Source organism: Sciurus vulgaris (genome assembly GCF_902686455.1).
Source record: "Sciurus vulgaris genome assembly, chromosome: 18".
Taxonomy (NCBI): domain Eukaryota; kingdom Metazoa; phylum Chordata; class Mammalia; order Rodentia; family Sciuridae; genus Sciurus; species Sciurus vulgaris.
The window spans coordinates 27,560,239-27,583,150 of NC_136479.1; the positions used below are offsets into that span (position 1 = coordinate 27,560,239).

At 42.8% G+C, this 22,912-nt stretch overlaps 2 protein-coding genes across 2 annotated transcripts in view; both read left to right on the forward strand.

Moving 5' to 3' along the window:
• Window positions 1-19: 19 nt before the first annotated feature.
• LOC306650164 (uncharacterized protein) lies at window positions 20-20,848 on the forward strand (the record flags this gene model as incomplete). The annotated part of the gene is made up of 7 exons (XM_079121992.1): window positions 20-44; window positions 218-482; window positions 1,228-1,277; window positions 1,994-2,058; window positions 8,519-8,660; window positions 8,946-9,041; window positions 16,676-20,848. 7 exons carry the CDS (start codon window positions 20-22, stop codon window positions 19,408-19,410), a joined length of 3,378 nt encoding a protein of 1,125 aa, XP_078978118.1. The 3' UTR covers window positions 19,411-20,848.
• The window catches only part of RBAK (RB associated KRAB zinc finger), an 89,327-nt gene continuing 76,875 nt past the window's right edge, over window positions 10,461-22,912 (forward strand). Inside the window, exon 1 of the mRNA XM_079120685.1 lies at window positions 10,461-10,466. The gene's annotated coding sequence lies outside the window, so the exon portion shown is untranslated. The remainder of the gene's footprint in view (window positions 10,467-22,912) is intronic.

Here is a 22,912-nt window from a genome sequence, read left to right on the forward strand (position 1 = left end):
GGAGAGGGGGCGCCGAGAGATGGAGAGGGCTGCAGTGAACTGGGGTGAGGTAACCGGGCGGATGTGAGAGTGGTGAAAAGGCGGTGAAGTTGGGGAGCAGAGGGGTGTGCAGAGACCCGGCCGGGACTGGCGAAGGGGGCGGCCCTGCCCCGGCCTCGCCCCTGGGCGGAGCCTCCCGGGCCGCGCGCCGCGGGAGCGGGTCGGGCTCTGTGCGCAGGCGCTCGCTCCCCGGGGTCTCGGGCCTGGCTGGACGCGGTCGCGCGCGGGGCCGCGGGTGAGCGGGGGAGGCTGTGGGGAGGGCGCGGGCGGAGCGCGGGATGGCAGCCCTCCCCAGCCCGGGCGCGGGCTCCGCCTAGGGCCGTAGGAGGCCGGGCGCTGGCGCGGCGGGGGTCTCAGTCCGCGGCCGGTGCGGAGGCGGCGCGCTCCGAGTCCACGCGCTGGAAGTCGGCGGCCAGCAGCTGCATCTCCCGGCGGGCCGGCAGGTGAGGTGGAACAGGTGTCCGCGCCGCGCAGTGCGGGGCGGGAGTTGGCAGGTTGGAGCTGCGCCCTGGGCAGCCGGCATCCCTGCAAAGCGCTGGCGGCCGCGTCTTGGCTGTTGCATCTGCGGCGCTTCGGGCTTCCTCGGTCCGAGGTTGTTCTGCACGAGTCCTGCGCCTTCCCCGGCGCTGTTCCGTTGGATCCTCTGGCGGGTGGAACTGAGGCGCTTCTGCGCTGCCCAGGGCGTCGAGCCCTGGGACGGGGCCAGCCTGGCTTTGTCCCTCGCGGTCCCGCTTTGTGTGTGTGGACGCTGCGGCCTCAGGTTTCTGGAACTGTGTTCTTAAACACACTTGGGACCCCGAGAAAGTTCCAGCGAAAGTGCGTTTGCGCCCTGGACTGTCCTGGACAAAGCACCTACTGCGGTGAGGAGGGGGCTTCAGGGACAGTTATGACCGGGACCCCCGTCCCCCAAACCTCTGACCCGAGATCTGTCAGAGTTTCTGAGAAGAGGCCGAGGAGACCTGAAAAAGGGATGAGCCTGGAGTGATTTCACCACTTTCCGAAGCCATTAAAGACTGTGAGTCATTTGGCAGACCGAAGGGAGCTGGGACTCAGTGGTGGCCAGGGCCGGATTGTGTGAGAAAGGCCACCTCATTCACTGGCAGGACGCTGAGGGGAAGCTTCTATCTTTAGCTTACCCTGAGCAGCATTCCCTTCCCCCTCCCCTTATTCGCCTCTAATTCTTTACAGGAGCCAGGCAGCTGTTAACCACCATCACCATGTCTGGCACCAGAGATGTGGTGGGTTCAGTCTTTCATGACCTTATGGGGTCAGAGGAGGAGCAGCCCAGGGAGAGTTTGCCAGGCTGTCGGATTTTCTCTATTTTAAAAGAAGGAAAGAAAGAAAGAAAAAAAGAAAAAAAAATGCGTGTGTGTGTGGGGGGGCGGGTGGAGACCTCAAATGGGAAATGACTTGTTGCGGATTAGTAACTCTTGAATAGAAGTCTGAGTCCTCCAATGCTGTCCACACAATAAAATTGAAATATGTTGCAATTAAAAGAGCCTTTTGGGAACCTACAGCCAAATGAGAACCGACAGTTTTTTTAAAAAAAGATCTGTGCTTATAGCACCTAACTTTTTCCCCAAAGTATTATGTGGATTTGCTGATTCAAGGTTTAACACTTTTTGTAGTAAAATTGTTTTACAAAACAGCCTTGAAGCCGTCCCCCCAACTGCATATCAATTTTGATGTAGGTGTGGTAGGTCATCTTCTGAGATGCTGGCCTTTTTGCAGTCAGTTCTGTTTCAAATATACCTGAGAGGGGACATGCACGGATAAGCATTATAGGCTTAATTAAGCTTCATGAAATTGTATTGGAATGGCAAAGGAACCTGGGGTTGTTTCCCTGCTGTCCTGTGCAGAGTCAAAGGTTACAAAGGTGTGGGAGATTTTTAGGAGAATTTAGCAAGTGCAGCCCTGACAGATCTCATTCTGTTCCTCTTTCCTCCTGTTCCAGGTTTGCCCTTTGAAGAACCGGTTTCTCAGTTCTTGGAGGAATATCAGAAAATGAACAAATCTCAGGTGAATTTCTTTCTATTTAGTCCCCATGAGATTTCATGGCTTTTATAAGTGTTTGAATATTATAAGTGTTTGTATATTAATATGAACATTTTAAAAAGCCACTTCAAGGTCAGATGAGTGAGTGGCCAATGGTGAACAGGCAAGGCTCTGGTAGATCTCTGTAGGTCACGATCCCAGAGTCATGGAAGTTCAGCATTGTCCTAATATACATATGATGTTCACCAGAGACCAACCAGTTACTCCTGGGACAGGAAGACTTTCTGGCTTTGAAGTGCTTAAAGGACTTCATGGAGTGGAGAACCTTGTAGTAAACCTGCCTGTTGCCTGTCATTGCTCTTTGCTGGAAGTGGAGGGTAGAACTCAGGTCAGATTAGGGGCCAAAGCATCATGGATTCAGTAGAGAGCTTTCTGCAGGTCCTCTCCCCAGGCCTCCCCTGTGCCCATCACACACTTGTGGTTGGACTAAATATGTGGTTGACTTGATCTTGTTTGGGAGCAGACTTCTCTCTCTCTGATGGACACCCTGTCTGATCGGAGTAGCCACCCAGGAGCTTTGGGCTCTCCATTCCCATCTCTGAATGCCGTTTCCATCTTCCAGGTTGGAGTTTGTATTGGGGTGTTCAGCATCCTTCCCCCAGTCTGAGTCATTTGAACACCCTTATTTGTGAGGCTCCTGTTCATATCTTTTGTCCATTTTCCTGACAGTGTGTATCAATTAATGGGAGTTCTCTATGTCATTCTAAGAGGTGTCCTTTGTCGTATGCATGTGGATTGAATGTTCCCTCCTGAATTTGGGTTGAAATTTAATTGCCATTATAACAGTATTAAGAGGTGGGACCTTTAGGAGGTGATAGATCAGGCTGAGCTCATCCTTTCATCAGGAGCCGGCTGCTGTGATAATGAGGGAGTGGGTTCCTGATGAAGAGGATGGGTTTGGTGGGTTTTACTCTCTCTATTCACTTGCCCTTTTGCTGTGTTATGATGTATCAAGGAAGCCCTCACCCAACTACAGAATCATGAGCTGAATAAATCTCTGTTTTTCCCAAGTTACCCAGTCTCAGGGATTCTTACAGCATGAGAAAACAGGCTAAGACACACAGTATCAGAGAAAATTCTTGACTCTTCACTTTCTTAATGTTGACTGGATTAACAGAAGTTCCTCATTTTAACCACGTGCGACTTTTCCTTAGAAGTAGTGCTTGTTTGCATCCTCTTTATGAAATAGCTTCCTACCGCAAGGTTCTAGAAGTATTTGTTTCTTCAGAAATCTTTATTGTTTTACCTTTCAAATTAAAGCTGAGATTGTTGCCTGCTTCCTAGTGTCTGGGGTAGTTTTCCATATTTCACTATTAAGTATGTTGGTTGTTTTATCAAATTAAGGCATTTTCTTTCTTTCTTAAGGTTTTATCACGAATGCATGTTTGGTTTTATCCAGTGCCTTTTCTTCCTTGCAGATTATGTGTTTTTTTCTTTATTCTCTAAGCTTAATTTCATTGATCACATTTCAGATATTAACCCATCTTGCACTCATGGAACCAATCTAATTTGGTCATGATAGTTCCCTATTATTGCTAGATTTGATTTACTAATATTTTGTTTAGGAGTCTCACATCTGTTCTTTCACTGTGAGTGGCCTATAATGTTCTTCTTCTTGTGTCCTTGCTAGGATTTGGTATCAAGGTTAGAAAGGACTCCCTGGTTTTCTGGATGTTTGTAGGCTATTGGTATTCTTTAAATGTTTAGAAAAATGTGCTGTATAAATTGTTTGACCTAGAATTGTCTTCATGGAATGGTTTTAAGTTATGAACTCAAGTTTTTAAGATGTAAGGATACTTGGTGTGTTGTTATGCTTTTAATTTATAATGAGCATATTTTTATTGTATTTATCTGACATCTGTACATCTTTGGTGAGTGTCTCTTCAAATATTTTACCCATTTTAAAAAACTAGGTTGTCTCATTGAGTTGTGTTTAGTGTTTATGTGTTTGTGTTTTAGCTATGCTATCTTTTTATATATATGTATGCAAATGTGTGTATATATGTGTAATATGTGTATGTATGCATATATATGCATATATATGTATATATATATAATTTTGTTTTTGGTACAGGGATTGAACCCAGAGGTGCTTAACTAGGGATCCATATTCTCAGAGCTTTTTTATTTTGAGACAGGTCTCACTCAGTTACTTAGGGTCTTGCTAAATTTCTGAGGCTAGCCTTGAATTTGTGATTCTCCTGCTTTAGTTTCCCAAATTGCTGGGATTACAGGTATGTAACCACCATGCCCAGCTAGGTACATTTTTTGAAAATATTTCTCCTAGGTTGTGACTTGCTGTTTCATCTTATCAGTATTTTTTAAAGTGCAGAATCTTTTAAATTTTGATGGTATGCAGTTTGATACATTGTCTTGATTATTGATAGTCAACATGTTCCCTCCCTTCTTCCACTACGTATTAAGAAATCTTCCCTAGAGCCAAGGCCACTGAATTTTCTCTCTTTTTTTTCTCTAGCAGTTTTATGGTCTTTGTGTGTGTGTTAAGGTCTGTGCTCCCCAGCCTTTTTCACTTTTTAGAGACAGGTTCTTGCTAAGTTGCCCAGGCCAGCATTGAACTTGTGATCCTCCTTCCTTAGCTTCCCAGGTGGCTGGGATTACTGGTGTGTGTCACCATGCCTGGCCTTTGGCTTTTATTTTTAGTCTTAAGGGCACAACACTGAACTTGTCATCTTTTCTGTGACGGCAGATACAGGTTTTTCATAAATGCCTTTCACCGGTTTGAGAAAGTTCCCTGTTTTTTTCTTACACCATTTGCTGATTTGCTGAAAGGTTTGTTGTTTTGTTTTTGTTTTTTAATCAGCAATCAGTGTTGGGTTTTGTCAAATTCTTTCTCTGCATTGGGAGAATGATAGGGTGCTTTAGTTTGGATGTTGAGTGTCCGGGTGTTAAAGGCTTTGTCTGCAGGGTGGCACTGTTCAGGAGGTGGTGGAATCTTCTGGAGGTGAGGCTTATGACAGGTAGCTAGGTCGCTGGAGGCTTGCCCCAGGAGGTATTGTGGACCCAGCCAGGCCAGTCTTTTATACATGTAGCATTGTTATACCCACATGCCGAATTGACCTCTGCCCCTCCTCCAGCTGGAGAGTTTCTCACATTCTCTTGAGGATGATGAAAATATGCTACTTTTGATTCATGTTTGCCTTTTGTATATTTCCCCAGCCTTTTTAGCTTTTCTTCTTTGTTTTCATATTTAAAGTGGGTTTCTTGTGGACAGTTTATGGTTGGCTCTGGTGTTTTATTGTTCTAATGATCGCTGCCCTTAACAGAGGTGCTTAAACCTTGCAATTAGTGTCAGTCGCAGGGTTGGTTTATAATTAGCAGTGGGTTCCTTGTCTGTGTCATCTGTTCTGCTCCCCATTTCCTTTTTGTTATTTCCTCATTTTGAGTTCAGCATACTTAGGGTTTTCTTTTGTCTCTACTATTGACATTTTAGGGATACCTCTTTATTTGGTAATTGTGCCAGGGATTGACATATGCCTATTTGATTTCTCACTCTCCCTTTAAACAGTACTATACTTTAATTTCCTCTTTCTTGTCATCATATAATTGTTGTGCTGTCTTTAATTCCTAGAGTACATTGGTATTATTATTATTTACTTTGTGTTGCTAAATATCTTAAAAATCCAAAAATTTGGGCGGAACAGTCTTTTACATTCACACACGTGTCTAGCCCTTGGCTCTGCATGTCTCTGTGAAGATCGGAATTTTCATCTGGCATCGTTTTCCTTCTGACTTCCTTCAACATTTCCCGTTTTACAGGTCTGGTGGTGACAGATTCTCTCACTTTTGTTTATATGTGAAAGTGCTTATTTTGTCATCTTTTTTGGCAAGATATTTTTTTGCTTGATACTGAATTCTAGGTTGGGGGTTTTCATTTTTGTTTTTTCTTCTTCTTTAGTACTTTAAGTATCCTTCTCTCGTCTTGTATGGTTTCTGTGTTTCTGGTGAGAAGTCTGCCGTCCTTCTTGTCACATTTCTCTGTACTCAGGCAGTAGCATTTATTTTCTCTTCCTGCTTCTAAGTTTTCTGTCGCTGATTTTCAGCAGTTTGATGATGCCCTGTCTTAGGGTGATTTTATTTATGTGTGTTCTCTTCAGGGTTCTTTGAACTTCTTGGACTTGTGGATTCATGGTTTAATTTGGAAGTTTTGGTTATAATTTCTTTAGCTACATTTCCCATGAACCCCCATCCCGCCCCCATCTCTGGATCTTCAGTGATCCCTGTGGTCTGTCTGATGATGTCCCGCGGGGTGACCATGCTCTGTCAATTAATTTTCATTCTTGTTTTTCTTGTGTGCTTCATTTGGATTAGTTTCTGTTGCTGCGTCTTTTGGTTTAACTGATCTTTTTAATATCTGATTTTCTGATCCCTATTTTGTTTCAACATTTGTGTGTGTATGTATGTGTCTAGAAATTTCATGTGGGTCTTTTATACCTTTCATTTGTCTCCTCACACTGTTCATATTTCTCTTTCTACTGAACATGTGGTAGACACCAGCTAGATATGGGTATTTACATTTATATTACTTAATAACAAGAAAAGAAAATGTAAAATTAAAGATTCATTTCCTCATTCACATTTCCCACATTTCAAGTGCTCAGTCACCACCCCTAGCTGGTGCTAGTGAAGGACATTTTCCCTACAGCAGAAAGTCCCCCCGGACGGCACTGCAGCTGGATCACTTCTGTGATTGCTTTTGTGGTCTGGCTGGCTCCTCACTGTCCCCAGCAGTCATACCTGCCTCCTAGGCAGAGCATAGGACATGTGGGAAGAAAACAATAGGTTGCTACAATTAACTATTAACTGGAAAAAAGAAGTAAATTCAGCTTACCGTATGCACAGGCAGGATGTATGCTGTTTACTTAAATATAAATAAATTGAGGCTGCTCAACATTTATTGCTTGGGTGGCAAAGTATTTTGGAGTGCGCTAAACTCTACTGATGGGTCCAGTTTGATGTAGGACAAATGAGGCTGGACACCCAAGGAATTTTCAGGAGGCAGGTTTATTTAATCTGCAGTGGTCCAGAAGGGTTAATGCCTAAAATTCTCTGGACCCTGGGTCTGGAAATTCTTTTAGATTTATACTCAGTGAGGTGGTTACATGACAGTGGGTACATACAGTTACTTTTAGTCTGGTGTTCTTAGGTCAGACAGAGATTTCACAAGTTTTTACCATCGAAAATAGAAATAGTAGCTTCTGCACAGCAACAAGCTCTCTAACTTCTGCACAGCAAGCTTTGCTTTTTTTTTTTGGTACTGGGGATTGAACTCAGGGGCGCTCGAACACTGAGCCTGCAGATGTGGTGTCCATGACACCATCTAGTTGCAACAGCAAAAGTGAGGTGCTGAGCCACTCGGGGAGACCCTGTCTCTAAATAAAATACAAAATAGGGCTGGGGATGTGACTCAGTGGTCGAGTGCCCTTGAGTTCAATCTCCAGTACCAAAAAAAAAAAAAAAAAAACCATCACCAACAACAAAACAAACCCCCTGGCTTTTAGAAGAAAGAGGAAGCCTCACACCATAATGAGCTCTCTGCAGAAATCCTGCTGACGTTCTTTGTAAAGTTCTTGTTGACTAGGAGGGAAGCTTATGTTACAATTATGGTGGGGGTCTTTTTGGTGGGGGTACCTGGTGTCTGCATCAAGATTACTCTCTGTGTACCCTGAGGACCCTCATGGCTCCTCATCCTCTCCCAGCCTCAGTGGCTCTCCTTTATCCTGCTCTGTGTTTTTATGCCTCCTACTTTGTTCATAATTGTGCTGCATTAGCAATGATATCCATGCCTAGAAACCCAGCCTTATGATAAGAAATAGGACCATATTTTCTACCACCATTTGACACCGATTATTTTTTGTATTGGGGTTCTACCCCTGAGCTATATCTCTAGTCCCCCCCAACACACTTTATTTTGAGACAGTATTGCTGAGTTGCCCACATTGGCCTCAAACTAGTGATCCTCCTGCCTCAGTCTCCCAAGTATCTGGGGTTAAAGATGTACACCACTGTGCCCAGCATCGACATTGATTGTAAAGGATTCTAGCTTAGCTCTTGTAATTCCTTGGTACAAGTTAAATGTTCATACATGTGATATGACTCCTTGCTAAAATTTAAGCTCCTTAAAGGCAGGAAGAAAGAAAGGATTTATTTAACTTAATATTCCTGGGAAGTTAGAAGAGTTTCAGACACATGGTGAGAACTTGATTTTTTTCTTTTTGAATTAATAAGTTAGCACACTGACTGGGTATTTTTGTCATGCTATCTCTTTATCCCACAGAGCAAAACAGAATAAGATGGAATTAGCAACCTACATAATGTTTTAAGATAAACTCTCAAAGTAAATGTGCTAAGAATTATTTTGCACTTCTTTCATGTGGCTCAATACTGATCACGTTGGATTGACCAGGAAGGTGCTGTCCAAGGATCTGTGTCATTCCAGGATGTGACTGTGAACTTCAGCCAGGACGAGTGGCTGTGCCTGAACAGGACTCAGAGGACCCTGTACCGGGAGGTGATGCTGGAGAATTACAGCCACCTGGTCTCCGTGGGTGAGGAGTTTCCCTGTGTAGTGCCCAGGAGCATGTGTGTGTTTCTTTAATTCGTAGCTGCCAAAACATAAGGGATACATGGAGTTTGGTGATATTTTTGTGTCTGTTTCTGGGGTCAAAGATGACATTTCCTTTAATCATGGAAAGAATGTTCATGTTCTTACTTCCCCAATGAAAGTTCCAATAGGCACTTTCTGAGGGACTTCCAAACCTGCACCCTCCTGTTCCTGAAGGGCTGCCCTGTCCAAGCAGCTCTCAGATGTCCTACCTCTGTCTCATTCACAGGATGCTGCTTCACCAAACCGGACGTGATCCTCAGGTTGGAGCAAGGAGAAGATCCATGGAACTTAGAGGGAGAGTTCCCAGGCCAGGTTTATCCAAGTGAGTTATTACCAGGCAAGAAAAGAAGCCAGTGGGAGTCAGGTTCCAGGGGTTGGAACCTGTGGATTGTGTCTCAGTACCTTCTAGATAAAGACCTCAGGCCCTTGGAAGTAACTGAACTGCAGGCCACAATGACCCAGTTAACCTGGTGAACTCTTCCTGTCACTCATAAATACATATGCTTTCCCTTGTGCATAACACAAGGGGCATTAACCATTCTGACACCTACGGTCTAAACCCTGCCTGCTGCATCTGACACCTTCTTTCTTAGCTTCTCTAGTATTCATTTCCCCTCCATTTTCACAAATGCTTTTCTATGTACTCCCCACTTCCAGGCATTAATTAATTAGTTAATTAATCAAAGCATTCATTCTGCAGATATTCATTGAAGACCCAGTCTGTGCCCTTGGTGTTTGTGGCATTGGGGACATGGTGGTGAATACAGCGTCCCTGAGCTTGTAGACCATACAAGCTAGCAGGAGGACATAGGCATGACTAAACAGATGTAGGTGTCAAGCAGTGACCTGACAATGAATGACCTTGAAGCAGGTGGCAGGAGACGGTGGCTAGAGAATGCCATCACCCAGACCAGCTGTTGAGCAGACTGGTGGGGGAAGTAAGGAAGCAAGTCTCCAGACTCTGGGGGCTGCAGGCAAAAGGAGCAGCGGGGCCCAGGCTCTGGGGCAGGAGTTGGCTTGCTGTGTGTGAATGCAGCAGGGAGACAGCATGTATGTGGCAGGGCAGTATCAGAGAAAGCGGTGGTGGGAGGTACCAGAGGTGGCCAAAGGCCCAGGCTCACCAGCCTAGTCCAAACACTGACACCAAAGACGAATAAAACACCTTGAAGGCAGCCGGAGAAAAATGACACTTTACAGGTAGGAAAAGAATGGTTTTAATGGCGGTAGATTTTTAATCAGAAGCCACAGACACAGAAGACAGTGAAATAACATCTTTATAGTGCAAAACAAAAAGAACTGTCAACCTAGGATCGAGATCAGTGAAGTATATTTCAAGAATGATGGAAATGAGGGAACACTAAGAAAAATAGTCCCTAGTCATCCTAAAAATCCTAAAATCACAGGATGAAGGGAATTGATGCTACAGGAAATTTGAAATGAAATGAAGGAAAAGCAATGGTGTAATAAGTATCTGTGTAAATATAGATGACAGTTGTTCTTGCACATTCTTTAATACACTTATGACTGTTGGATTGGGGATGTGGCTTAGTGGTAGAGTGCTTGCCTAGCATGTGCCAGGTCCTGGTTTCAACCCCTAGCACGACAAAAAGAGGGAAGTTTATTACTTGACCATAAAAACCATATCACTGTGCAGTGAGATCATCAATGTTGAACGTCTGTAGATGTATCTGATCACAACAGAGTGGGGTGTGCACAGGGATCTGTATGTTGTAAGGTTTCTACACTTTACTTGCTGTGGTGAAATATTAAGTCAGAGTAGACTAAGTGGTTGGGTGTGTGTGGTCATCCCTACAACAGCCTTTCGACAAATAAAAAGAAATGTGACCTGGAAGCCAATAGATAAATTAAAGTGGACACTAAGAAGTATTCAGTAAATCCAGTGGAAATAGGAACTCAGAATGGCCTTTGCATTTTAATAAAAAGTTTGTTGTAAAAAGAAAGGAGATGCATCAGAGATCCTGGGTTGCCCTTGAACTTTGAAGTGCTTGGCGTCTGGTCCTTCAGAAGTTTTGCTTACCCCTGATCTGTGTCATTTTTATTTATGTGAAAGTGTCAGAACATTAGCCTACACAATCAGTAGCAAATTAAATGATAGTGTGCTACCTATTAAAATATTCTGAAAGAAAAATTTCTCTATGGATGCTCAAAAGGTATTAACACTTTTTTTTAAACTAGGGATTGAACCCAGGTGTGCTTAACCACTGAGCCATATCCCCACATCCCCAGCCCTTTTATTTTTACTAATTTTTTATTTTTTTGAGTCAGAGTCTCACTAAGTTGCTTAGGACCTCAGTAATTTGCTGAGGCTGGCTTTGAATTTGTGATCCTCCTGTCTCAGCCTCCTGAGTCACTGGGATTATAGGCATGTGCCACTGTGTCTGGCTTAACATCCTTTTTTAATTGAAAAATAAACAGTAAAATTGGGCTAGATGAAAAAACTGTCTCATCCAAACTCATTAATACCTAATGAGGAATTGTAGGCATATTAAGTAATAGCAATAAAAGTGTTCATGATTACTACCATTATTTAATACTGTTTTGAATGAATCAGAAAATAAATTCATGAAACAAAGTTATTGGCATAAAAATTTAAAAGGAAGAGACAAAATTGTTATTTGCAGACAATGTGATTGTATATCTGCTTCACCTGGATGGAGAACATCCAGTCAGAAGATAAGAAAAATGAATTAATTTTATTTAAAATAGCAACAAAAATAGAAAATAAAAAGACTAGGAACAAACATATTAACATGTGTCACATGCACCCTTATTTATATAGATATGTAGATATACAGACATGTATGTAAAATATTGAAATACTATTTGTCAATATAATAGACTAACAATTGTGCTGTATTCTTGGCGAGGAAGCCACTAAGGGAAGGGTAGGTAGACTCAGGAACCAAAGATGTCCGTTCTCTTAGAGTAATCTACATACACACCAGTAACCCACCTCCCATTAAGTTACCCCAGACATACTGACTGGTGCTCAGGGAACCAGTCATCCAGTGCCCTGGAAGGCAGTTAGTGACTGATCAGCCCTGGAGAGAGGGAGTCTTTTCTGTTTTTTGTTTGTTTGTTTGTTTTTTGCTTTTGGTACCAAGGGCATTCAAACATTGAACCACATCCCCAGCCCGTTTTTTAAATTTGTTCTAATTAGTTATACATGACAATAGAATGCATTTGACACAACATACATAAATGGAGAATAACTTCTCATTCATCATGATGTAGAGTTACCCAGGTTGTATAATCATATATGCACATAGGGTAGTAATGTCCAATTCATTCTACTATCATTCCTACCTGCATACTCCCTTCCCTCCCTTCACTCCCCTCTATCTAATCCAAAGTACTTCTATTTTTCCCTAGCCAGCCCCCTTTATTGTGAGTTAGCATCTGCATAGTGAAGAAAACATTCAGACTTTGGTTTTTTGGTTTATTTTACTTAGCATAATATTCTCTAGCTATATCCATGTACTGTCAAATGCCATAATTTCATTCTTCTTTAAGGCTGAGTAATATTCCGTTGTGTATATATACCATATTTCTTTATCCATTCATCTGTTGAAGGGCACCTAGGTTGGTTCCATTGTTTAGCTATTGTGAATTGACCCATCCCATTTTTTAATTTTTAATTTTCAGACAGGATCTTTCTAAGTCGCTGAGGCTAGGGAAAGCCAATAACAGGAGCAGGGATGGATCAGTCTGAGCTCTGGGGCCCTGACCTAGCTTTGAACTTTCGATCCTCTTGCCTCAGCCTCGCAAGCTGCTGGATTACAGGCATATGTTATTTGTTTTGTTTTGGTGGTATCTCTTTAAGTTATAGCAGTATGAATGTATTTAAAAAAAATCTTTAAAAAGGTAAAGGAGGGGTATCAGCTGTGTTACATGATATGGAGAGATTAGGATGAAGACTGAGAATTAAATGTTGAATGTGGTGGTACCGTTCATCTTAAGAGAAGTTCCTAAGGGGTGGGTTGGTGGTGGTTTTAGTTAGCTTTTTTTAGAATTATAAGATAAAAAATATTAAAATTTGTAAGGAAGAACAAAGTTCAAAATAACCAAAGCATTTCTGAAGACTCAGAAGAACTAGGCCACCCTGGGGGTAGTAATGGCCCTCTCACCTGCCAACGCTTGTTACCATGGTTTATAGCAATGGTCATAACTATGAACGTTGTGACCTTGGAGCAAGAAAAGATTTCCCAAACAGCAGACAGAAAAACAGTTGTGCGTGTGTGTGTGTTTTAACTTTTTATGCAGTTTAATATTTTATACACTTAAATAGTGCAAAAAAAAAAATTAAGGCAGGTTGCCAAGCAGTCATTTTTTAAAATTTTTTATTTTTATTTTTTATTGTAAACAAATGGGATACATGTCGTTTCTCTGTTTGTACATGGAGTAAAGGCATACCATTTGTGTAATCATAAATTTACATAGAGTAATGTTGTTTGATTCATTGTTATTCCCCCCCCACCCCTCCCATCCCTCTTTTCCCTCTACACAGTCCTTCCTTCCTCCATTCTTGCCCCGCTCCCATCCCCCATTATGTGTCATCATCTGCTTATCAGTGAGATCATTTGTCCTTTGGTTTTTTGAGATTGGCTTATCTCACTTAGCATGATACTCTCCAATTCCATCCATTTGCCTGCAAAAGCCATAATTTTATCATTCTTTATGGCTGAGTATATTCCATTGTATATACCACAGTTTCTTCATCCATTCATCAATTAAAGGACATCTAGGTTGGTTCCACAATCTGGCTATTATGAATTGAGCAGCTATGAACATTGATGTGGCTGTATCTACGTAGTATGCTGATTTTAAGTCCTTTGGGTGTAGGCCAAGGAGTGGGATAGCTGGGTCAAATGGTGGGTCCATTCCAAGCTTTCTGAGGAATCTCCACACTGCTTTCCAGAGTGGCTGCACTCATTTGCAACCCCCCCAGCAATGTATGAGTGTACCTTTTTCCCCACATCCTCTCCAACACGTATTGTTGCTTGTGTTCTTGATAATCGCCATTCTAATTGGGGTGAGATGGAATCTTAGGGTAGTTTTGATTTGCATTTCTCTTATTACTAGAGATGTTGAACATTTTTTCATATATCTGTTGATTGCTTGTAGATCTTCTGTGAAGTGTCTGTTCATATCCTTAGCCCATTTGTTGATTGGGTTATTTGTATTCTTGGTGTAGAGTTTTTTGAGTTCTTTATATATTCTGGAAGTTAGCGCTCTATCTGAAGTATGAGTGGCGAAGATTTTCTCTGCAGGCTCTCTCTTCACATTGTGCCAAGCAGTCTTGATCACATAATCACTCCCCCGGAAGAGGCTCCCGCTGTCTCTTCAGGACATTTTCCCCAGGGCCTCCCCTGTCCTGAGGTTTCAGCAATCTGCTTTCCCAGGCGCTTGGAGAACTGCTGCCTTTACCTCCTGATCTCATCTGCACTTCTTTCTCAGTTTTATCTGAGCTGATTCAGTCCTTCATTATCAAAATGGCAAAAACTAACCTTCACATCATCTCCAAGTTGGCTTTTCCCATTTTCTTATTCCACTTAATGAGGCTCTTCTGCTGTGTCTGACAACCGTGAGAATCATCCAGCCATCATACTGATCTCTGTAGTTCTTCATGTTTTAATTTTCCTGTGAAAATTAAAACTTTCTGGTGACCTTACACAAAACCAGAACCTTATTCTCTTGTGTCCTTTGTGTCCACGGGTTCCCTACCTGTAGGTTCAACCAACTGTGGATCAAAAATATGTGGAAAAAATGTGCTTGTGCTGAACATACATAGACATTTTTTCTTGTTAGTATTCCCTAAACAATATAGCATAACAGCTATTTATATAGCATGTGCATTGTGTTAGGTATTATAAGAAATCTGGAGATAATTTAAAGTGTGTAGGAGAATGTGTGTAGGTTATGTACAAATACTATGTCATGTTACATAAGGGACTTGAGCATCAGCAGATTTTGGCATGTTGCTGGGAGTCCTGGAACCCACCCTCCTCTGACACAGAGGGACAACTATATATATTAAGTATAAACCAATCCATTTTGTCACAAGGTTACTATAAATCTAGTGTTGCTCTCTTATTAAGACACCTCTTCTTCTTTTTATTCGAGGCAGGGGGGCACTGGAGACTTAACCCAGGAACACTTAATCACTGAGCCACATCCCCAGTAAGGTCTTTCTAAGTTGCTGAGGCTGGTCTTGAATTTCCAATTCTCTTGTCTCAGCCTCCCATGTTGCTGGGACTACACCAGGCCCAGCTCCAGACACCTCTTCCTCACACAAACACCATACCAGTCTGTTAATTTTTGTTGTTGTTTTTGCTCAAAAATTCATGGTAAGTTCCATGTGACCTGGACCCCTAAGTACTACTTGTGCTTCTTCCCAACATCCTCTCCTCTAAGTCTTGAGGTTTACCAGTCCGGTTCTGTGAGAGAGGGCTCAAACTGTGCCTGGCATATAGTTGATGTTCCAGGTGTTACTTTTATATACTTTTTTTTTTTTTTTTTTGGTACCAGGGATTGAACCCAGGGAGCTTAATCACTGAACCACATCCCCAGCCCTTTTTTATATTGTATTTAGAGACAGGGTCTCACTGAGTCACTTAGGGCCTCATTAAGTTGCTGAGGCTGACTTTGAACTCAAGATCCTCCTGCCTTTGCCTCCCAAGCTGCTGGAATTACAGGTGTGCACCACCATACCCAGCTTTGTTTTGAAATGCTTCTTAAGTACTCTAGTCAACATCAATCTCCCCTTCACAGAATTCCCTTTTTTGTTGTTATTTTTTTGGTGACTGAGCTTCAAGAAACTCAAACTTGATCATATCCCATGACACCTGAGAGCATATGGCTATTACCTGAGGCTTTAGTCACCACTGGTTCTCCTTTTTTATCATTCTTTTCGTGTGTAATATATAATCAATATGTTCCTCTGATACATTAATAGATAAGCTTATTTAGAAAGTATTTCCTGAGTACGTAGGTCTACATCACACTCCTCTAGATTCTGATTCACAGGATAAAAATACAGGTTGATATCATCCATAGCCCTATACCCTAGGTTTTGAATTAAAGTTTCCAGTAACTCTGTTGCACCTTGCTTGTTGAGGACCACTGGTCAGGTATCTACTCAGAGCAGTTCAAAGGCAACTGGAGACACAGTAACACCTGCTAGGAGCATACATTAGAATTCAGAGAAATAAACAAAATTGTATGAAATATTTTGATTGTTTATCAATTGCTATTGGGATAAAGTTAATGCCTTCCAAAGTTGTATTAAAGAAAAGTGTACATAGTGACTACTTCCAAACTTTTAATAAAATGGAGTTTAAGAGGCCTCATTTGAAAAAAGGTAAGAGGCAGACAGACATGCATTTTCTGGAGGTTATGTGAGTTTTAGTGGTGCAAAAGCTAAAAAGCAGGTACTGAGTGTAAAATTTTGTATCAGACTTAAGGCTTGTGTTTGGGAATGAATATTTAGGAGATACTGGTTTTGGATTTTTGTAAGGGTGTCTTGCTTACATAAATGTTGTTCATCAGTCGACCCCTGGACAGTGGGCTCTGTGGGTATGTTCTACCTCTCAGCTAAGCCTTCCTGAGGGGCTTCTCCGGCCCACCCTTCTCTGTGGGTTTCTCTGTTGTACTCATCCCTCAGCTCACTGTTTTATTTCTCCTCTTTTCAGCTGTGGCGATCATATTTTCAAAATAGCAAATATATGTATGTTCATTGCTAGTTTTCCTCACACATTTCCACTATAGCAGGTGTTTCTTTCTTTTTTTTTTTTTCCTTACCCAAGGAGAAATATAAGCATGGGATTTCATCCCAGGAACCTGGGGCCTGAAAATAGGGATTCAGTGATGTAACAACTCACTTATGGGGGCAGGTGTTAATGTTTTTAATGCACACTTAACTTTTCTCATTTCTAGAAGTCCAGAAGCTAAGTGATCTGGTAAAGAGAAGCCAGAGACACCAAGATGAACACTCGTGTTGTGCGTCCCTCCTATACAACACACTGAGTGAGAAGAGAGAGAACGTTTCTGGAAAAACACGTAATCTGGACATAAACCTGGTTTCTTCAAGAAAAACACCCCGTGAAAATGACACAGGTGGAGTGAGTGTGAAACAAATTTCAGAATCAAGTGTTACTGATAAAAATGATTCAAATAGGAACTCCAGTGCACTTAACGTACGCAGGAAGTTGCCTCTTGACCGTGAGCAAAAAAACACTCAGACTGGGAAGAAGTCCGATGAGTGTAACCAGGGTGGGGAATCTCTAAGTGGTAATGAGGGTCTTACTGAGCAGCAGGAAGTTCAAGCTTTGGGACCACCTTTGGAAGATAATGATAGTGGAGAAGCCTCCCCTGAGCAGGCAGCCACCACCTCACTCCAGACAGCACAGGCAGGAGAGAAGCCCTGTAACCACGAGGAGCCCAGAGGAAGTACCAGTGCCATGTCAGTCCCCGATGTCCCTCAGGAACGTCAGACAAGGACAGATTGCCCTGAAGTTAACGAGTGTAAGAAGGCAGTGGTCTGTGAGCACCAGAAAGTTAACATGGAGGAGAAAACCCAGGAAGCCAGTGAAAATGAGGAGGTCAGCAAGGAGCCCCGTCTCACTCAAGCTCTTGGAACTTACACAGAGGAGAACACCTTTGAATGCAGTCACTGCAGAACATCTTTTCGCCAGGAGTCCCAACTCACTGACCATCAGAGGACCCATACACAAGGGGAACCTCGTAAAGGTAGTAAATGTGGGAAAACCTTCCAGAAGTCACAACTCACTGACTCAAAGGGAACTAACCGAAGAGAGAAATGCCGTGAGTATAAGGCACGCGGAAAAGCCCCTGTGAAGTCCCCTCTCAGGGACCAGCAGAGGACACAGCCAGCAAAGAAGCTCTATGTATGTGATGACTGTGGGAAACCCTTCCGTTATCGCTCAGCCCTCAGAGTCCATCAGCGGATCCATACGGGGGAGAAGCCCTACAAGTGCCCTGAGTGTGGGAAGTCCTTCTATGCCAAGTCCAACTTCACTCATCACCAGAGAACCCACACAGGGGAGAAACCCTTTGAATGCCGGGAATGCGGGAAGTCCTTCTCTGTGAAGTCAAACCTCACTAAACACCAGAAGACACACACGGGGGAGAAGCCTTTCAAATGTAGCGAATGCGAGAAAACCTTCTTCCAGAAGTCACAATTTGCTGACCATCAGAGAACCCACACAGGGGAGAAACCCTACAAATGCACTGAGTGTGGGAAATCTTTTTACTATAAGTCAGCCCTAAATGTACATCAGGGGAAGCACAGAGAAGAGAAACCCTACAAATGTACTGAGTGTGGGAAATCCTTCTGCTATAAGTCAGCTCTGATTATACATCAGGTGATTCACACAGGGAAGAAACCCTATGACTGTAGCGAGTGTGGGAAAACCTTCTGTGTGAAGTCAAATCTCACTAAACACCAGAAAATTCACACAGGGGAGAAACCCTATACATGTAATGAGTGTGGCAAATCTTTCTCTATGAATTCAATCCTCGTTGTGCACCAGCGAACTCACACAGGGGAGAAACCCTACAAATGCAACGAATGTGAGAAGTCCTTTTACAAAAAGTCAGCTCTTACTAAACATCAGAGAACTCACACTGGGGAGAAACCACACGAATGTCCCGAATGTGGGAAGTCTTTTCATATGAAATCCACCCTCATTATTCACCAGAGAACTCACACTGGAGAGAAACCCTACAAATGTAATGAATGTGAAAAGTCTTTCTATGTGAAGTCTCACCTTAATATCCATCAGAGAAACCACACAGGGAAGAAACCCCATGTGTGTGGTGAGTGTGGGAAAGCCTTTTCTATGAAGTCGAACCTCACTGATCATCAGAGGACGCATTCAGAGGAGAGACCTTACAAATGTAATGACTGTCAGAAAACCTTTCGCCACAAGTCAACCCTAACTGTACACAAGAGAACTCATACAGGGGAGAAACCCTACAAATGTAATGACTGTGGGAAATCCTTCTATATGAAGTCAGCCCTCAGTCAACATCAGAGAATACACACAGGTGAGAAGCCCTACGATTGTAAACAGTGCGGGAAAGCCTTCTTCCAGAAGTCACACCTCACTAAACATCATCGCACACACACAGGGGAGAAGCCCTATGAATGCATGGAATGTGGGAAGACCTTCTTCCAGAAGTCACACCTCATTGAACACCAGCGAACACACACTGGGGAGAAACCCCACGAGTGTAGTGAATGTGGGAAATCCTTCTGCTATAAGTCAGCCCTAACCATCCATCAGAGAACTCACACAGAGGAGAAACCCTACAAATGTAGTGACTGTGACAAATCTTTCTGCATGAAATCACACCTCACTGTACATCAGAGAACTCACTCGGGGAAACATCCCTTTGAATGTTATGAATGTGGGAAGTCTTTTTACGTGAAGTCAAACCTCATCAACCACCAGCGGACTCACACCGGGGAGAAGCCTTATATATGCAGTACGTGTGGGAAATCCTTCTATATGAAGTCGGCCCTCACAGTTCATCAACGGGGACACACTGGGGAGAAGCCCTACGAATGTAATAAATGTGGGAAAGCCTTCTGCAAGAAGTCGGCTCTCACTAGTCATCAGGTGGTTCACAGGAGAGCGGCACCCTGAACTGCAACCAATGTGCAGCGTCCTCCTGCGTAGTGTCAGACTTTGTCACACCAGGAGGACTTGCAGGAGGAGACGCGAATATAACCACATGGCAGCCCTCATGTGTAACTTCAGTCTTCAGCATGAGGGGGAAGGGCTGGATGGCTCTCTGTGAATGAAATGAATATGGGAAGACTTTGTGTCCTGTCTTAATTATATGTCAGAGGACTCCAATGGCAGAGAGCCCTGAGATCATCCTGTGTACATCGTATCCACCAACATGTCAAGTGCACATTGCAGAGAAAGCACAGAGGAAGCAACCAAAGTACAAAGGCATTTATGGTCATAGCTTTACTGCACCTCAGGTAATTGATGTGGGTGTGAAACTGGGTATTTTATGTGCATGTAAGCTTCAAAAAAAATCAAACTAAATTGAAAAAGTAGATAGGAAAAAACACTGAGGGAACATCTATTCATTCAGGTGATGGGGCACTCTTCACGCTTCTGGAAATGTAATGCTGGAAGTTGTGTTTCAGACTTCGTTCCAAATTTTGAAAATATGATGTAAGGTGTGTCTAATCTTTGGCTGATAACAGTTTTTGAAAAACCCAAGCTGATGCAGCAAGCTGTCTCTGTAGATATTTGAAGAGGACTTGAGGTGGGCAGGGCTTCTGAATGTCAGTAGGTAGCGTGCTCATGTTGTGTACCTTTGGTTTTCATGGTGAAAGTTGCCGGTGGAAAATGTCGCCCCCTAGCTTAATAACTGTTATGACAGACTTCCCACACTGAGGCCACCAAAGTTTCTTTGTATCTTAACAGTACAATACACATCAAGTGACATTTGACAAGTTTGAAGTACTGCACAGCATAATATGTACAGCATATTATTAAGTGAGGAAAGCAAAGTATAAGAAACTTTATGTAGCACATTATCTTTTATGTAAGAATTGAGGGGATACGTGTGTGTTTGTGTACATGTGTACCTTTTTATGAAGTTTTGACTTTTGAATGTGATTATTTACATATGTGAAAGGAAATAAAAGCAGTTTTTAAAATTGAAAATAAAGAGAATACTCAAGGTTATTTCACATTGCTAAACCAACCACACAGAAATATCAGAGACTTTTGAACACAGTATCATAACTGTACATCCTTAATTGGGACATTTTGCAGGAACAAGAAGGGTCAAAGAACATGATAAATGTCACTCATTAATTTCCATGTTAATAATATTGGTGCTGTTCTTAACCTATTTTGTGTATGTTTTAGGACAAAGCAAAAAGGAACCAAAAATTTCCAGTTGCTGATTTTTTGTTCTGTTTTACTGGACTGATTCTTATTGTCCTAAGGATTATGTTTTTATTGCTTTTGCTTTACAATGGTTTTGTACATATTGAAGAGCAAGTCCCTCTGCTCTGTTTTAAAAAAAAATCCAGTTCTTCAGGTAAAACTCCCTATAGCAATAAATATGACTTGAATTTTTTTTTTTTTTTTTTTTTTTTTTGCGGTGGGGGGGATCAAACTCAGGGCCTTGTGCTTGCGAGGCAAGCAATGACTTGAAATTTTTAAAAAATATATTTATTTCCACATCTTCTAGATCTGTTCATTGAGCGTTACCACTGTAGTGATCAGCTGATTCTGTGCCTGGCATTGCCTCCAAGGGAAAGGGATCTCTGTGGGGGAATAACTGGTGGCTTGGGGTCCTGAGGCAGCCATGGTGATTCTGGGGCCACCTGGGTGAGAAACCGAGGAAGTGGTCACAGGTTGAAGGGGTGATGAAAGAACACAGCTCCTAGCTCGGAGGTGATCTGATGATCAAGAAGAATGACTATAACTAAACAGGTTTAATAAGCAAAAATCCGAGTCAACAGTAATCTTCACACTGAAGAGGGGCCAAAATAACTTATGAGCGAACACAGGCAGAATGAATGGTAGAATGTTCACACCTGCTGGCTAGCATCCCCTAGTGCCTCTGGGAAGAGATCGTGGAGCTCACGGGCGTGACCACAGTTGCACCTTGTGCCTCGGGGCTGGTGGTGGAGGCTGGTGAGCCGACGGAAGACCTCTCTCACTGCTGGTGCAGAGTGATCATGAGGAAAGAGCTCAGTGACTCAGCTTTGACACTGCTCTGAGGAAATCCAAGCCTATTGCAGTTAAGATTCTTTGTTTACTTGGAGCTATAAGATATCCTAACTTTGAAGGGGGATGCCTTTTAAAAATGTGATTCGGGCTGAAGTGGTAGAGTGTGTGCTTAGCATGCGTGAGGTCTGGGTTCAGTCCCCAGTTATCATTCCCCCAGCTACGTGATTCATGAGTGTTATGTTGGCAATCTGGGGAGAAAATTATTTCAGCAGCAGTTTTCTGTTCTGTAAATGTCCATGTCATGAGGAGATATTTCTTGTTTGAAAAAAATATAGTGCAGAGAATTTCCTTTGGGAACTAGTTAAGTATTAAGTGTTCTTTCTCTATATACAAAACTGTACTTTAAAAAATAAATAAATTACTCATTGACCTTTTCCCTAGAGTCTTGCTATGCTGCCCAAGCTGGTCTTGAACTCCTGAACTCAGACATCCTCCTGCCTCAGTCTTGCCAGTAGCTGGGCCTACAGTCATGTGCCCCAGGCCCAGCCTCCTTTTTCCACTTTTAAGATAAGCTCTGGCTTGATTTAAGGATCTAGTCTTTTCCCAGTGAATTGTTAGTTTTCCTCATGCCACTTAATGAATACATCTTTTTGGTTTCTGATTTGAATTACTGCCTATCCTGTACTAAAGTGCGGAGCCCCCAGGGCTGGCCTGTGTGCCCTGGACACCAGTTAACCACCTCACCATGTGGTACGGCTTGGTTTCTCAGGGAGGGTCAGTGCAGGTTCTTGTGAGGGGTTTGTGAGGAGAGATGATTGCAGAGCTGTATTTTCCTTGCTTTTGACCCTGGGTTTTCTTTGCAGGGTTTTTTTTTTTTTTTTTCAGGGTTGCTTTATTTTTTATTTTTGACAAGGTCTTTAAGTTGCTGAGGCTGGTCTCCAACTTAAGATCTTCCTGCCCCAGCCTCCTGAGTTGCTGGGATTACAGGTGTACACCACCACACCCTGCTGGGTTTACAGTCTTGATGCACTTGTGCTACCGCTTTTGCTGATTTTTGTTCTGTTTTACTGGACTGATTCTTAATTGTGCTAAAGAAGGTTATGTTTTTATTGCTTTTGCTTTAGAATGGTTTTGTACCTACTGAAAAGCAAGTCCCTCTGCTCTGTTTTTCAAGAATTACTTGACTTTTCCTCCTCTTGTTCCTAGAGATGACTTTTAGACTGGACTCACCTGGCCTCCTCAAAGCCTGTTGGAACTGGGGTTGGATTTGTATTTAAATTTAGTCTTAACTGCCCACTGAGGTGGCCCACTGTTTATCTAGGTGATTTGGACCATTTGTTCCCTGTCACCAGGAGAAGCTGAGGGCTCAGTCTGTAGCAGCCCCGACCCCCCACAGACAGGCCACTGGTCACTCCCAGTAGCAGCAGCAGCAACCTCACCT